This window comes from Podarcis vaucheri (assembly GCF_965113315.1).
Source record: "Podarcis vaucheri genome assembly, chromosome: 1".
Classification (NCBI taxonomy): Eukaryota; Metazoa; Chordata; class Lepidosauria; order Squamata; family Lacertidae; genus Podarcis; species Podarcis vaucheri.
The window spans coordinates 107,182,621-107,196,446 of NC_138759.1; the positions used below are offsets into that span (position 1 = coordinate 107,182,621).

Sequence of the window (13,826 nt, forward strand, 5' to 3'; positions counted from 1 at the left end):
GGCTGCGTGAAGGCGGCTCAAGAGAGATGCAGAAGGGCGGGCTGGTTACGTAAACAGACCTAGCGGCCGGAGGAAGACGAAAGCTCTCCAGGCTTTGCTCGGCGAGGGAAGGAGGCTCGGGAGGCGGGGCCAAAGCCTCTGCCACGCGCTCCCATTGGCCGGCTCCGCTCTCCCTCTCCTTTCTCTTCTTCTGTGGGTGAGGAGGAGGAGGAGGAGAGGTTACGTAAAGGCTACCATCGTGCGCGAGCCGAGCCTCCCGGCGGCTCCTATAGGAGGAGCCGGGACGAGGGGGGGCGTGACCTAGCCGCTTTTATCGCGGCCGCTGCTTATTGTTATTATTACTGGTACTAGTACCCAGCGGCGCCGGGAGATGGCCAGGTGCTGAGAGGGAGCTCTGCCTCCGCCCCGGACTCGGAGGCGAAGCGGGCATCTTCTGCGAGATGAAGGAGCCTCCTGTGGCCGCGGGGGGAGCAGCGCGAGGGGCTTTCCCCGGGCGAGCGTGACCTTTCGAATTTGGGGGTGGTGGGGCAGTTTTTTAATTTTGGAGGGGGCGGGAAGCGAGAAGCCCACCCCCCCGCCACCCCAAACCCTGCCGCTTCAAGTCTTTCCTCAGAGGAGCAGCGCGGCGAGGCGAGCTGTCTCTTCGCAGGTGAGCCGCAGCGAAAGCCGAAGGGGAGGGCGGGTGGGCGACTGAGGCGCCGCCGCCGCCGCCGGGGTAGCTCCTTTAGCCAGGGGCGGGCGTGTACGTGTGTGTTTGGGGCGGCAGGGGTGCCGCGCGGGAGACGGCGACGCTCGCAACTTCGGGCAGCGCTTCTCGCTCGCTCGCTCGCTCGCCTGGCGGCGGCTTCTTTTCTGGAGAGAACGCGCGAGCCGAGAGTGGCGCGCGGCGGAGCTCCAGCTCCGGGGCTTGTTTGCAGAGGCTGCCAGGCAGGCAGGCAGGCGAGCGAGCGAGAGGCGACGGCAGCAGCAGCAGCAGCAGCGGCCCGAACTTTCCCTCCTCTTTCTCGAGCAACGGGTGTATGCGCGCGAGAGAGAGCCTTCCACATTTCGCTGCAGCGTGGAGCCGTGTTCGGCGAGGAGAACCGGCCGTGTTTGGTGAGATGAGGGCGAGGAGGGCGCGCTCGTCTTCCAGTCGGAAATAATAGAATGGGTGGTAGTGGTGGTAATAATAGTCATAGCGTGGTCGCTGGCTCCTCTCCTTCGACGGAGAGGCTCCGTAGCTCTGGCTGCCCGTTGTGCTCGGCCCGTTTGGCTGCTTCTTGGTGACACGGGGGGGGGGGGGGATCGGGACGTCTCTCTTTCCAGACACAGCCGAGGATGCAGTGCGCCTTCCGTGGGACTCAGGGGCGCGCGCGGGTGAGGCACAGGCAGTGGTGTGATGCTGGGTACGGTGCAGTGCCAAAGGTGACCGGGGAACGAGGCGCCTTCCTTGATTCGCCTCCTCTCGCTGCCCGGTGGAGCTTTCTCAAGGAGAGCTCTGTGGGCTGCCCGCCCTGTGCTTCTTAGCTTCAGGTCATGGGCTCGAGATGAGGTGCGTGGCTGGGGAGATAAAGGACAGCTTGATTCGTGATGCCTCTCTCTCTCCCTCCCACTTCATTCCTGAGTGATTGTTGGTGTGAAAGGATTTTGCGACTCTAAAAGGATGCTTCTCTTCACGACCGGTTCAGATCGCCACTCATGTTTAACGATGAGCAAGGAGATAGATACAGAGAGTTAGAAAATGTTCAGAACTAAGGGCTCGGCTGGCATATAATGTGAAGGATGAGCCTTTTAATGGAGGGGTTCAGCCTTGGGATGTGTGCAAGAGGAGCTTTGAAGTATGCCTAAAGTGCCTTCTCCCACATTAATGGAGAACCATTATTGGCCTTCGTTGGTATGAGATGGGGTGCAGAATACTCAGATTAGATGTTCTTCCACACAGAGATGCTTGAACTACCAGACTTTTCATTTATAAAAAATAATCACTTGGTTTGCCTTAATGTTCTCCCATTGCCCTTTAAATATTTTGTGTGCAGTTGCTCCTTGGCTTCCTGTTACTTGACAAAATAAGGGGCACTGTCTCCAATACAACCCCATTTGGGGGAGGGGGAGGAAAAGTATGTAGTAAAGGTATCTGTGAAGGATGCAAAATCTAAGCCAAGAACATCATTGCCTTTAGAAATATGACTCTGTACGTTTCTAACATGTTTTGTGAATCTTGTATGCACTTAACTCTTGTGCAAAGCCTAGATGGCTTGCATATATATTCCACACATAGACCCAAATCCCAATGGAGCTAAGTAAGTGTTTGGGATTGCAGAAAGATTCTATGTACGCTTGGTTGAAACTAATTGCAGTACTGAGTATTCTTCCTTCAGAGTCAGCTCCAGTAGGATTCGCCCCTGAGCAAGCGTGCAGAAATCTCTCTAAACTGCAATTCTGTAGAGTCTCTCTGAATGTGGTGAGACTTCCTTCTTTCTTTTTATTTCAAAGCAAGCATGCATAAGTTCAGGGTATCTGTCTCCCTTTTCCCTCACTGATGAAAAGCCAAAACTTCTGTAACATCTTCAAGACCACTTTTGTGCCCACAGTTATAGAAGAGTTAGAACAGAAAATAAGTTTGGTGTTTCAAAGTCATGGTAGATGATAGAGGTACTTCAAAGTCATGGTAGGTGGCATAGATGGTTCTAAGTGAGCCTCTGGGAATATGATACACAGCAAGAAATTTGTGTAAAAATCAATGATCTGAAACAATATTTGGCTGAATATAAAGTTTCACCTACTAGCAATAGCTTGAGGGATGCAACATTCAGACTTCGGGAAGCTGGGAAACTCTTTTCATCAAACTACTTGGACCTTATACTGATTCATTGTTTCACAAAAGAAATAAAGCTTGAAATACTTTTTTCTGAAAATTGATTGTAAAGCAGACACATGCTGATATGTGTTGCTTAGATATTGTTGTAGAATTCTGATTTTACTACTGTTTCTTTACTACCTTATTTCCCCCCCCCCTATAAAAACCCCTTTCATTTTGACTGGATTTCTTTTTAAGAATAGATTTCTTTGCCATAGGCAGGTGCCAAGATCAAAGCATTCTATGAGTGCTAGACAGCAAATCTGGGTTTGAATATGAATATTGAGTCTATCATTAGTCTTGAGGAAATGTAGTATAATGAGAAAACAGAATATTATATATCTGGTCTTGGAGGAGAGTCATACAAGGAGTCAGAACAGAAAGTGCTACCCTTTAGGAGAATAAAGCTGGAAATAAGAATGATATGTCATGCACTGTTTTGTTCAACACACATTTTCGGCTTAAGGCTTCCAAGAAAACATAGTTTATCTGTGTTGATTGTATGGTGGGTGTCATAGGTTTGATTTGTGGTTCTTAAGCTGCTAAGGGGTGGAGGGCTTTGCCAGGGCAGAGTGAGGTTGCTGCTTCAGGGTGTCAAGAAAAGTCTGCAGATAGTTGGAGGGAGAGGCATTTGTGTTCTGTTCTGCCTCAGCTTCTAAAATAACATGATTGGCCTTGGGTACTGTGCACCTTGACTTGGGGAGAAGTGCATGATTTGCTGCACAACCACAGGCAGCTAAATGATTTGGGTTGGCTCTAGGGGTTGCTCATTCGAGGGAATATTTAAGGGCATGTGTGCTATAGGCTTTAAGAGCCTGTTATTCCAGGCTAACATATATTTCATGTTTGTTTTACAGCTTATGACTTACTCATTTTTAATTTCATTGCATTCTTCCACCATGGAACCAGAGGTAGTGACCAAACCAGGTACTGACCAGGCCTGTTTAGGCTCAGCAGGATAGTGGCTTTGTGTGCCTTCAGAAACATACCCTGGAGCCTAGAGTGAGAGGTTTACTGGATGAGATCTAGTGGAGCACGATGGATTTGAGTTTGAAGCCTTTAACAGCCATAGTCTACCTTCAGGAGAGGGAGGGAGGTGGACATGATCCATCATTTCCATCAGTGCCCTCCTTCATATGATAACAGTTTCAACTTGCAAAGTTTCACAAGAAGGCTACTGATACAAGAATAACAGAGGACCTAGCATGGTAACAGTGCCTGGATAGAGGAGAGACTTCACATTGCCTTGGTGTCTGAAACCAGGATACTACATTTCAGTTTTTGTATGCCCCTTGAAATGAAACATCCTGGCTATAATGACAAGGCTGGAGTAACATTGAATTAGTGGGACTTGCTTCTAAGTAAGCATGCTTAGGCCTGCTATCACTTTGTCCCTTTTTATGCAAATGGTTCAGAAACAAAATATTTCTAACAGCAATCTTCTTAACCTAGAATTCTACCTTTGAATGGAAACTAGTGGAATTTATATTTCCAAAAGCTCTGTGGTTCTTCATCCCAGTATCTGTAGATGTAGCCTGAAGTCTGCATAGCATTCAAGAAAACCTCAGGGAAAGTCTACTTCTTTTCATGTTCCATCTTGAGGTAGATCCCAGTGCAGTTTTTATTCCAAGGCAGCCTGATGGAAGATTTCTGAAGCCTTAGAACATCTGCAAACTTAAAGCATCACAGGAATGCAGGATACAAATGCAATACTAAGGAGGGAAATGGGATAGGCTATCCTTTGTTGCGTGTGTGCTTGTTGTCAAACCCATGGTTAGGTTTCACATTTAATGTGGATTATCCATTCAGTAGGTATCGCTCATAAATCTTAACATCCACAGGTCATTAAGGAGGGTCTTTTTTGAATCCTGCCACCATCTGAAGTTCAGCTTGTGGATATGTGGGAGAGGACCTTGTCCACAGAGGTGTCCGTAGAATCATAATAGAATCTCAGAGTTGGAAGGGACCTCAAGAGTCATCAAGTCCAACCCCCTGCAATGCAGGAATATGCAGGTGGCCCATATGGCGACTGAACCTGCCATCTTGGTGTTATAAGCAGTACTCTCTAACCAACTGAGCTAATTGTCAGCAGTCCAGAGTTTGGGTATCTCAGAAGGTCTGCTTTGCGCTCTCCCTGATCGCCAGGTGGTTATTAGCTTTATTTCAATGGGACTTTGAGCTTAGCTGAACTCTGCTTTTCAAAAATAACAACCACTACTGAAATTTATGCTGCTTCCTTAGTTTATATATTTTATGTATTAGGTTTTATCTAGTAATAAATACACCATCTTGGGCACTATTCTGCAATGGGAAGGCAATATATAAGTGCTATTTATAAATGTGTCTCCCATATGTTTAAATTTTGAGATCTTACATTCAGATTCACCAAAGGTTACACCTCTTCCACTAAGATTCATGATCATTCATGGGCAATTATAAAAAAATAGTTTATACTTCTGTTAGACATATAGTATTGAATAACAGAATCGGCCACTGAATCTCTCATTAAAGAGAAGCTGAATATTTGGGTGCTTACTAATCGCCTGAAAATACTGAGCGAAAAATGATTAATGAGACAGGAATAATCAGGATAAACCTATAGAAAGGGGGGGGGATAATAGTTATTAGGTGACTACTGCATTTTGAACATGCCCTCTTCTGGTGTGTGTGTGTGTGTGTGTGTGTAGGTTTCATTTTGGTTTGCGAGTAGTTCAGCCTGAGCAGTACTGTGTTCATTGGTAATAACCACTGGAGATCAACATAGGAAAATGTGTGTACTGTTATTTTTATTTCAACAGGCAGTTTTTGTGTGGGGTGTTTGTTGAAAACCCATGTATTTCTATAGAGTTGACAAACTTCTGTGCATTTCTATAGGTGGACTTTTCCCTCCCTCCTTCCTTTTTAAGGTAACCCTAAGTGCTAGGGTGGGTTTTTAAAAAATGTTAGCAGTTCCTATTGGGGGAACAGCACCTGGCTGTTAATCTTGGAAAATTCAACACTAGTTGTGCATTTTCTTGTCATGCAGCTAAGAACAACTGTGAAATAGACATGCTTTCCCCTGTAACCTCTGTAGCACCTTGGGAGAAGTGCTTTCATGGTAGATGTGAAAATGATAATTGAGTTTAAAGCCCCCTTGGCAATTTCACCTTTGCAGACTCTAACCCTCCCCCCACCTCCCCGTCACTGCAGAGGGGAGCGGAGGGAAGTACCTAGACTCATGTTCATTGACAAAACATTTTCTTTTGCTTTGAAAGGAAGTTTACATATGGCTGTTACTGACTTCTGCTCTGGGTAGGTGGTGCCTACCTGTGCATGTGTGGCCACCTCCCCCCCCCTCTTTAAAAGGCTTCTGCTTCAAATTATTGATCTCTAATTGCTAAAGAGTTAGGCCAATCATGGGGGATGTGGGTGGTGCTGTGGGTTAAACCACAGATCCTAGGACTTGCCGATCAGAAGGTCGGCGGTTCGAATCCCCATGACAGGGTGAGCTCCCGTTGCTCGGTCCCTGCTCCTGCCAACCCAGCAGTTCGAAAGCACGTTAAAGTGCAAGTAGATCAATAGGTACTGCTCCTGTGGGAAGGTAAACAGTGTTTCCGTGTGCTGCTCTGGTTCGCCAGAAGCGGCTTCGTCATGCTCGGTCCCAGCTCCTGCCAACCCAGCAGTTCGAAAGCACGTCAAGGTGCAAGTAGATACATAGGTACTGCTCTGGCGGGAAGGTAAACAGTGTTTCTGTGCGCTGCGCTGGTTCGCCAGAAGCGGCTTAGTCATGCTGGCCACATGACCCGGAAGCTGTACGCCGGCTCCCTCAGCCAATAAAGCGAGATGAGCGCCGCAACCCCAGAGTCGGTCACGACTGGACCTAATGGTCCCTTTACCTTTACCTTTAGGCCGATCATATACAATGTGTTGGGAAGAGGGTTCTTAAATCTTAACATCTGTGGGACAGGGATGAGAAAATCTACAGCTGCTGAAGTTGTCTTTTCGACAGACATTCATAGAATCATAGAACTGTAAAGTTAGAAGGGACCCCAAGGGTCATCTTATTCCAACCCTCTGCGGTGCAGGAATCTTCTGCTGAACGTGTGGCTCAAGCCCATAACCCTGAAATCAAGATTCTCGTGCTCTGCTGACTGAGCTAGCAAAAGCCCAGCAAAAAGCTACAGGAGGATTCTCTTCTTAAGTATCTCATCACTATGAAGGAACTTTGGCTAAAGTTTATAGTTTAACAAATCTCTCTCTGTGTGCACATGCTGCCAACAGAAGGAAGATACTTTTTTTAAAAAAAGGTTAACATGTTTCATTATTATCAACTTTATCAACTCAGTTGCTACATTTTTTTTAAAAAAAGGATTAACATGTTTCATTATCATCATCAACTCAATTGCTACATATTATAATTGTTTCAAAAGCTTTTGAAATGGCAATATTAGTGTAAAAAGAAGTAACTGTATTTGGTTGAGGCATTGACAGGACATCATGCCAATAACATTAATAGTCAGGGATTTCTGTTTTCTTCTTACATATTAACTTTAAATCTCCATGGGAAGGGGGAGATAGTGGAGGAAGTGCAGAAGTGCGGGTTGTCCTCCCTTTATATAGAGTCCATGACGTATAGCCACGCAAAGGCGGTGATCGCTCAAAGATTAAGGGATATTGCCAGACAGGAGGACATAGCCCGTGTGAAACCTGGGTTGTTTCTGGGGGAACAGTTGTATCGGGCTGCTCCAGCTCGCTACCTGGCGGATATCCACTGTCAGGGAACTGACATCGGAGGAAAGGGAAGTGGTAAGGCTCCCAGAGACTGGGAGAGAGTCAACAGCCAAAGCAGGGACCAGCAGGGGGAGCGCGGGGTCTCTGGAGGAGGATCTCAGTAATGCTGAGAGAGACGCAGCAGCCCAGGCAGGAAGCAGCAGGGGAGAGAAAGGGGTGAGAGACACTTCGAGCGAAAATAGCGGGGAGGTGTCAGAAGCAACTGCAGGGAGACCCATGCTTCGCCGGAAGCTGCCACGTCGTGAGTCCAGGAGACGCGTTTCCGTTAAGGAACTTCTTTGCTGGAAGCGCTTCCGCAGACAGCCACTGTCAGACTCTACTAGTGACTAGAGCAGACATGTCTGAGGAGCTCTGTCACACACAGAGGTTTGTGGGGTCGCACAAACTCTGAAGGGGCACAATTTTAAGCACAAGCAGCTAACCATCCCCTGACAGCAGTCTGACAGTCTCTGTACGCTGCCTGTGCAGGAGAAAGCATCATGAGCAACCCAGTCGGAACCGGAGACGCAGGGGTTGGAGCTGGTCCAAGCTTGGAAGAAAGGTATCAAGCTCTGGAGGTCCAACTTGCGCTGCAGACGGCGAGGCTCGAGGAGAGAAGGGCTCAGGATGCTGACAAAAAGGGGAGAACCACTCAGTTCCCCAGAAAGGTACCAGGATTGGTGCAGAAGTTTGGGGGGGACCCCAAGGATTACCATGCCTTTAGGACTGAGATGCAATATGCTCTGAAGGTGCAGTTTGATGAGTTCCCTGATGAGGAATCGCGAGTTGCGTTCGTAATTGGGCATCTTGAGAAGGGGGCGCGGGACTGGGTTCGACCCCTGATGGCAACGCACAACGATATCCTAAAGGACACTATGAAATTCTTTCGTGCAATGGATATCATGTTTTCCAGCGATATTGAGGAAGGGGTGGTACGCAGACAGCTAATGGCTTGCAAGCAGGGAAGCAGATCTGTCCGTGAGTACTGGACTGAATTTACCATGCTGATTCACAGATTGGGGTGGGATTTATCGGCGGCACCCATTCAGATGCTATTTGAAGAAGGTCTTTCTTCAGCTGTGAAAGACGAGCTGGCCAGGAGCCCCAGGGCGGGGTCTATGGATCAGCTGACCAAATCTGCGCTGACCATTGGAGCGCGCCAGGAGGCAAGAGCCTTGGAGAGGCGGGAAGGGAGAGGGGAACGTTGGAAGGAGTTACGCATTCCAGACATTCCTGAGCCAGCTTTCCCGCCGGCAGAGCCGATGGAAATCGGAACAGCCCGCGCGCGCGCAGTTTCAAAGCCCAGTGAGGGGGCGAAGAAGGAGGGAAAGGGAGCCCGGAAATGCTATCTCTGCCAACAGCCAGGCCACTTTGCCAGAGTCTGCCCCCAGAGGAAGGAATGGCAAGGGATGGTGGGAGCTGTTGAGGGGGAAGAGCAGGGAGAAACGGAGCAGGTAAAAGCCAACGCCTGGTTGCCAGCAGGGCACTGCAGCCAGGCCAAAGAGCAGTGAAAGTGCCCCTTCCCCAAGTGCCAGTGCCAGAAGCTCCTCGACCTGCTCTAGTGATTGAAGTGTCGCTAGAGCTGCAAAATGGACACCCCCTAAAAATAAAGGCGCTGTTGGACTCAGGCAGCTCCTGCAATTTCATGAGCAAGGAGTTTGCTGCTGAGCACCAGATACAGACTATCCCTTTAAGCAACCCCCTGCAGGTGACCACGATTGATGGCAGGGAACTGTTGGGAGGAGGCGTCAGCTTGCAGACCGTCCCAATGATAATGAGGGTGGCAAGGCACACAGAACTGATAGCGTTTAATGTGGCCACCTTGGGAGGCGCTCCCATTATTTTGGGAATGAGCTGGCTAGCCCTACATGATCCGCTGGTGGGCTGGCATCAAAGAGTGGTTTCCTTCGGTTCCGCACACTGCTTAGAACACTGCAGGGCGGAAAAGGGGTCAGCAGGGGCCCAAGCCACCCTAGCAGGGACGGAAGTGATGGAGAAGGGGAAGGTGCCACCACAGTATGCTGATCTCAGCGACGTGTTCAGCGAGAAGGAAGCGGACCAACTACCCCCGCATAGGCCCTTTGATTGCCAGATCAATTTACTCCCTGGAGCACAGCTTCCTGTAGGCAAGTTGTATGCCATGTCAGACAGGGAGATGCAGGAGTTGCGAGCGTTCATTGACAAGAACCTGAAGAGAGGCTTCATCAGAGAGTCCAAGGCAGCGGGGGGTAGCCCAGTGTTTTTTGTGGATAAAAAAAACACGGACAAGCCGAGGCTGGTATGTGACTTTCGGGCCCTAAATGCAGTGACAGAGCCGGCGGCTTTTCCTATGCCCAGGATTGATGATATTTTGACCAGGGTGCGAAAAGGAAAGATTTTTACAAAGCTGGACCTAAGGGGGGCGTACAACCTGATACGTATAAGGAAAGGGGATGAATGGAAGACCACCATGTTCACCCCTTTGGGGGCATTTGAATACCTCGTTATGCCTTTTGGATTACAAACAGGCTCCGCGTGTTTTCAAGCCTTTATGAACCATGTACTGGGGCCTTTGCTCTACAAGAATTGCGTGGCCTTCTTAGATGACGTGTTGGTGTATTCGGAGAATGAGGAGCAACATGTGAGAGACGTCAGAGAAGTGTTGAGCAGGCTGCAAGCCAACAGACTGTGGGTGAAACTGGAAAAGTGTCAGTTTCATACCAAGGAGGTGGAATTCCTGGGGTACCGCTTGTCAGACAAGGGGTTGGCCATGGACCCCGGCAAGGTTCAAGCGGTGCTGGAATGGAAAACACCCAAGACCAAGAAGGATGTGCAGAGGTTCCTAGGGTTTGGAAACTTTTATCGTAAGTTCATCCGAAACTTCGCCCACCTGACGGCGCCCATCACGGACTGTCTCAGCAGCAAAAAGAAGTTTGTTTGGACGGGGGAGGCGGAGCGAGCGTTTGAGGAACTGAAAAGGGCCTTCGCCTCTGACGAACAACTTCTACATGTGGATTTACAAAAAAAACTGAGGGTCGAAACAGACGCTTCTGACAGAGCCATAGGGGCGGTGCTTCTTCTGCAGCCGGGGAAGGAGGGGTCAGAGTGGCGACCGTGTGCCTTCTTTTCGCGAAAGCTGAACAAATCTGAGAGAAACTACACGGTGCACGACCGGGAACTTCTTGCGATTTATGAGGCCTTCCGGAGATGGAGGCACCTACTAATTGGTGCACAACAGAAGGTGCAAGTGTGCACGGACCATAAGAATCTAGAGTATTGGAGAACTGCGCGAGTGCTCAACCAAAGGCAGTTGAGATGGGCCCAGGAGTTCTCCAAATTTAACTTTGAGATTTGTTACGTACCAGGCCCGGAGAACGTTAGGGTGGACGCTCTCTCACGCAAACCTGAATATTTGGAGGGAGAGGGTGCACCCGAAGAGACCCATGTTATTCCCGAGGACCGCTGGGTGTGTGGGGCGGCTTTGGTGGGGCAAAGGGAACTGGTAGAGGGAACGGTGCAGGATGAATACGCCCAGGATAAACTCAGGGGTCTCAGGAGGGAGGGAGACAAACCCGGGGGTTTTGAGGAGAGAAACGGGGCGTTGTACTACAAGGGAGCGTTATACATACCTGAAGGGGAATTGAGGGAAAAGGTACTCAAGCAACTGCACGATAGCCCCACAGCAGGGCATTTTGGGCAACACAAAACCATGTGGCTGGTTACCAGGGAATTCTGGTGGCCCAAGGTCAGGGAAGATGTGCGTGAATATGTGAGAGGGTGTGACCGATGTCAACGAGCCAAGGGGGAGAGGCGGGCACCGGCAGGTTTATTAGAACCACTACCCACGCCGGAAAGACCATGGGAGGCAGTGGCAATAGATTTCATGACTGATCTGCCCAGGTCCAAAGGGAAGACAGCCATTATGGTTGTGGTAGACCTGTTAACCAAGATGGCCCACTTTATAGCCTGCTCACATGCGGTCACAGCAGAAGAAACCGCTAAATTGTTTGTGGAAAATGTGTTTAGGTTGCATGGTGCCCCCTTGAGGGTGGTTTCGGACCGAGGGAAACAATTTACTTCCAGGTTCTGGAGGAAGCTCATGAGCTTATTGCATGTAGAGGTGAATTTTTCCACTGCCCGTCATCCAGAAACCAATGGGCAGGCGGAAAGAGCTAATGGTGTCCTCCAGCAATATTTGAGGTGTTATGTGAATGACAGAGAGAATGATTGGGTGGAGAAGCTGGCGTTGGCAGAATTTGCCTATAACAATGCAGAGAACGTGTCCACGGGGATGAGCCCTTTTTTGGCCAATCACGGGTGTCATCCCCGAGCCTTCCCAGGGGGGGAGGGGGAGAACTGGAGCGTTCCTGCCGCAGAACAGTTCGTTGAAGAAATGGAAGCGATCCATCGCCAGCTCCAACTTAATTTAAACAGGGCGAAGGAGGAATATAAGAGGCAGGCAGACAAAACCAGAAGGGAAGGGGAAAGCATTAGGGTGGGGGACCAGGTGTGGCTGTCCACCCAAGGGTTACCATTTAAAGGAGGTTGTAAGAAGTTAAGACCCAAAAGACTGGGCCCATTTGAAGTCACGCAACAGGTCAACCCAGTGGCTTTCAGACTCCGGTTACCGAACCACATGAAGTTGCACCCAGTGTTCCACAGATCATTGCTGTCACCGTATATAGGGGACAGAGAGGGGAGGGTCAATAGGGGACCAGCTATGGAGGAAAAAGAACACAGCTACCATGTAGCGGAGATTCTCGATTCCAGGTGGAGGGGAGAGCAAGTAGAGTATTTGGTAATGTGGGAAGGGGAGCCGGAGTCGGAAAACACCTGGGTCAGGGCAGAGGATGTAGATGACGAGGTTTTGATTGAAACTTTTCATCAGAGATTCCCTAGAAAACCCCAGCCAGTGGCGAGGTTCCGGAGGGAATACTTCGCCACCACCGACGACGAAGAAGAGTTGGAGGGGTTCGCTGATTCCGAGGTGGAGGAGGATTCAGCGAGTCGGAACGAAGACCGATGGAGGGAATTGTTCGAGACGTCTGAAGATGAAGAGGATTCTTTTAGGGGTTTCAGCTCCTCACCGCCCAGAGGAGAAAGTAGGGGCGGGGAAAAGGGGGGCCCTGGAGGGGAGGTGGATGTCAGGGAACTGACATCGGAGGAAAGGGAAGTGGTAAGGCTCCCAGAGACTGGGAGAGAGTCAACAGCCAAAGCAGGGACCAGCAGGGGGAGCGCGGGGTCTCTGGAGGAGGATCTCAGTAATGCTGAGAGAGACGCAGCAGCCCAGGCAGGAAGCAGCAGGGGAGAGAAAGGGGTGAGAGACACTTCGAGCGAAAATAGCAGGGAGGTGTCAGAAGCAACTGCAGGGAGACCCATGCTTCGCCGGAAGCTGCCACGTCGTGAGTCCAGGAGACGCGTTTCCGTTAAGGAACTTCTTTGCTGGAAGCGCTTCCGCAGACAGCCACTGTCAGACTCTACTAGTGACTAGAGCAGACATGTCTGAGGAGCTCTGTCACACACAGAGGTTTGTGGGGTCGCACAAACTCTGAAGGGGCACAATTTTAAGCACAAGCAGCTAACCATCCCCTGACATCCACTACGTGGAATACTGCAGACTATTTACTGCGGCTAGGCTGAATGTTCTTGACTCGGCGGTCCTGAAGGGAAGATATGGAGGAGTCCCATATGACCAGAGATTATGCCACTGTGCATTGGGTGAGGTAGAATCCACAGAGCACATTTTACTGAGCTGTCCCAGCTACAACGATTTAAGACAGTATCTTATAACTCCATACTTACCCCAGCCCAGTTCCTGACAAAGAGGAAAGCAGACAGCATAGCTGCTAAATAAGTCTTCTGGGAAAACAACTTTGTCAGTGGCTAAATTTCTTTTCCTGGCACTCAAGTGTCGGAAACGTATAACTGAATGCCTTGATGTGGGTTATCTGTGAGAGGTCTAGTACTGTGGCCCTACCTTGTTTATATACCCCTATGATGTTATAGTTTATAATTATTGTGTTTTATTTCTGACTATCGGTCGAATAAAGGATATTGATTGATTCTTACATATTTATGTGGAAATATTAAAAATTTTTTGTCTTTCTTACTCTTGAAGTTTACAGGCTTGAAAGGTTTTTGCTAAAGCTGCTGCTCTTTGAAGCAGTTTTCCTTTACATGTTCACTTTAGATCTAGGTACTCTTTCTTTTTGTTTTGGACGACGTAGGATTGCGGAAAGGCATTTGTACCTGCATTGATGGT

General features: G+C 49.2%; 1 protein-coding gene across 2 annotated transcripts in view; it reads left to right on the forward strand.

The window, feature by feature from the left end:
• Window positions 1–227: 227 nt before the first annotated feature.
• GALNT13 (polypeptide N-acetylgalactosaminyltransferase 13) overlaps window positions 228–13,826 on the forward strand; it is a 164,043-nt gene continuing 150,444 nt past the window's right edge. The window contains exon 1 of one of the 2 annotated variants that reach the window (XM_082198423.1): window positions 228–649. Coding sequence is in view for 1 of the 2 variants with exons in the window: in XM_082198422.1 (XP_082054548.1) it covers window positions 1,020–1,095 (76 nt within the window). In the remaining variant the exon portion in view is untranslated. Of the gene's footprint in view, window positions 650–845; window positions 1,096–13,826 lie in introns of those variants that run through there. The other variant, XM_082198422.1, reaches the window with a different exon arrangement.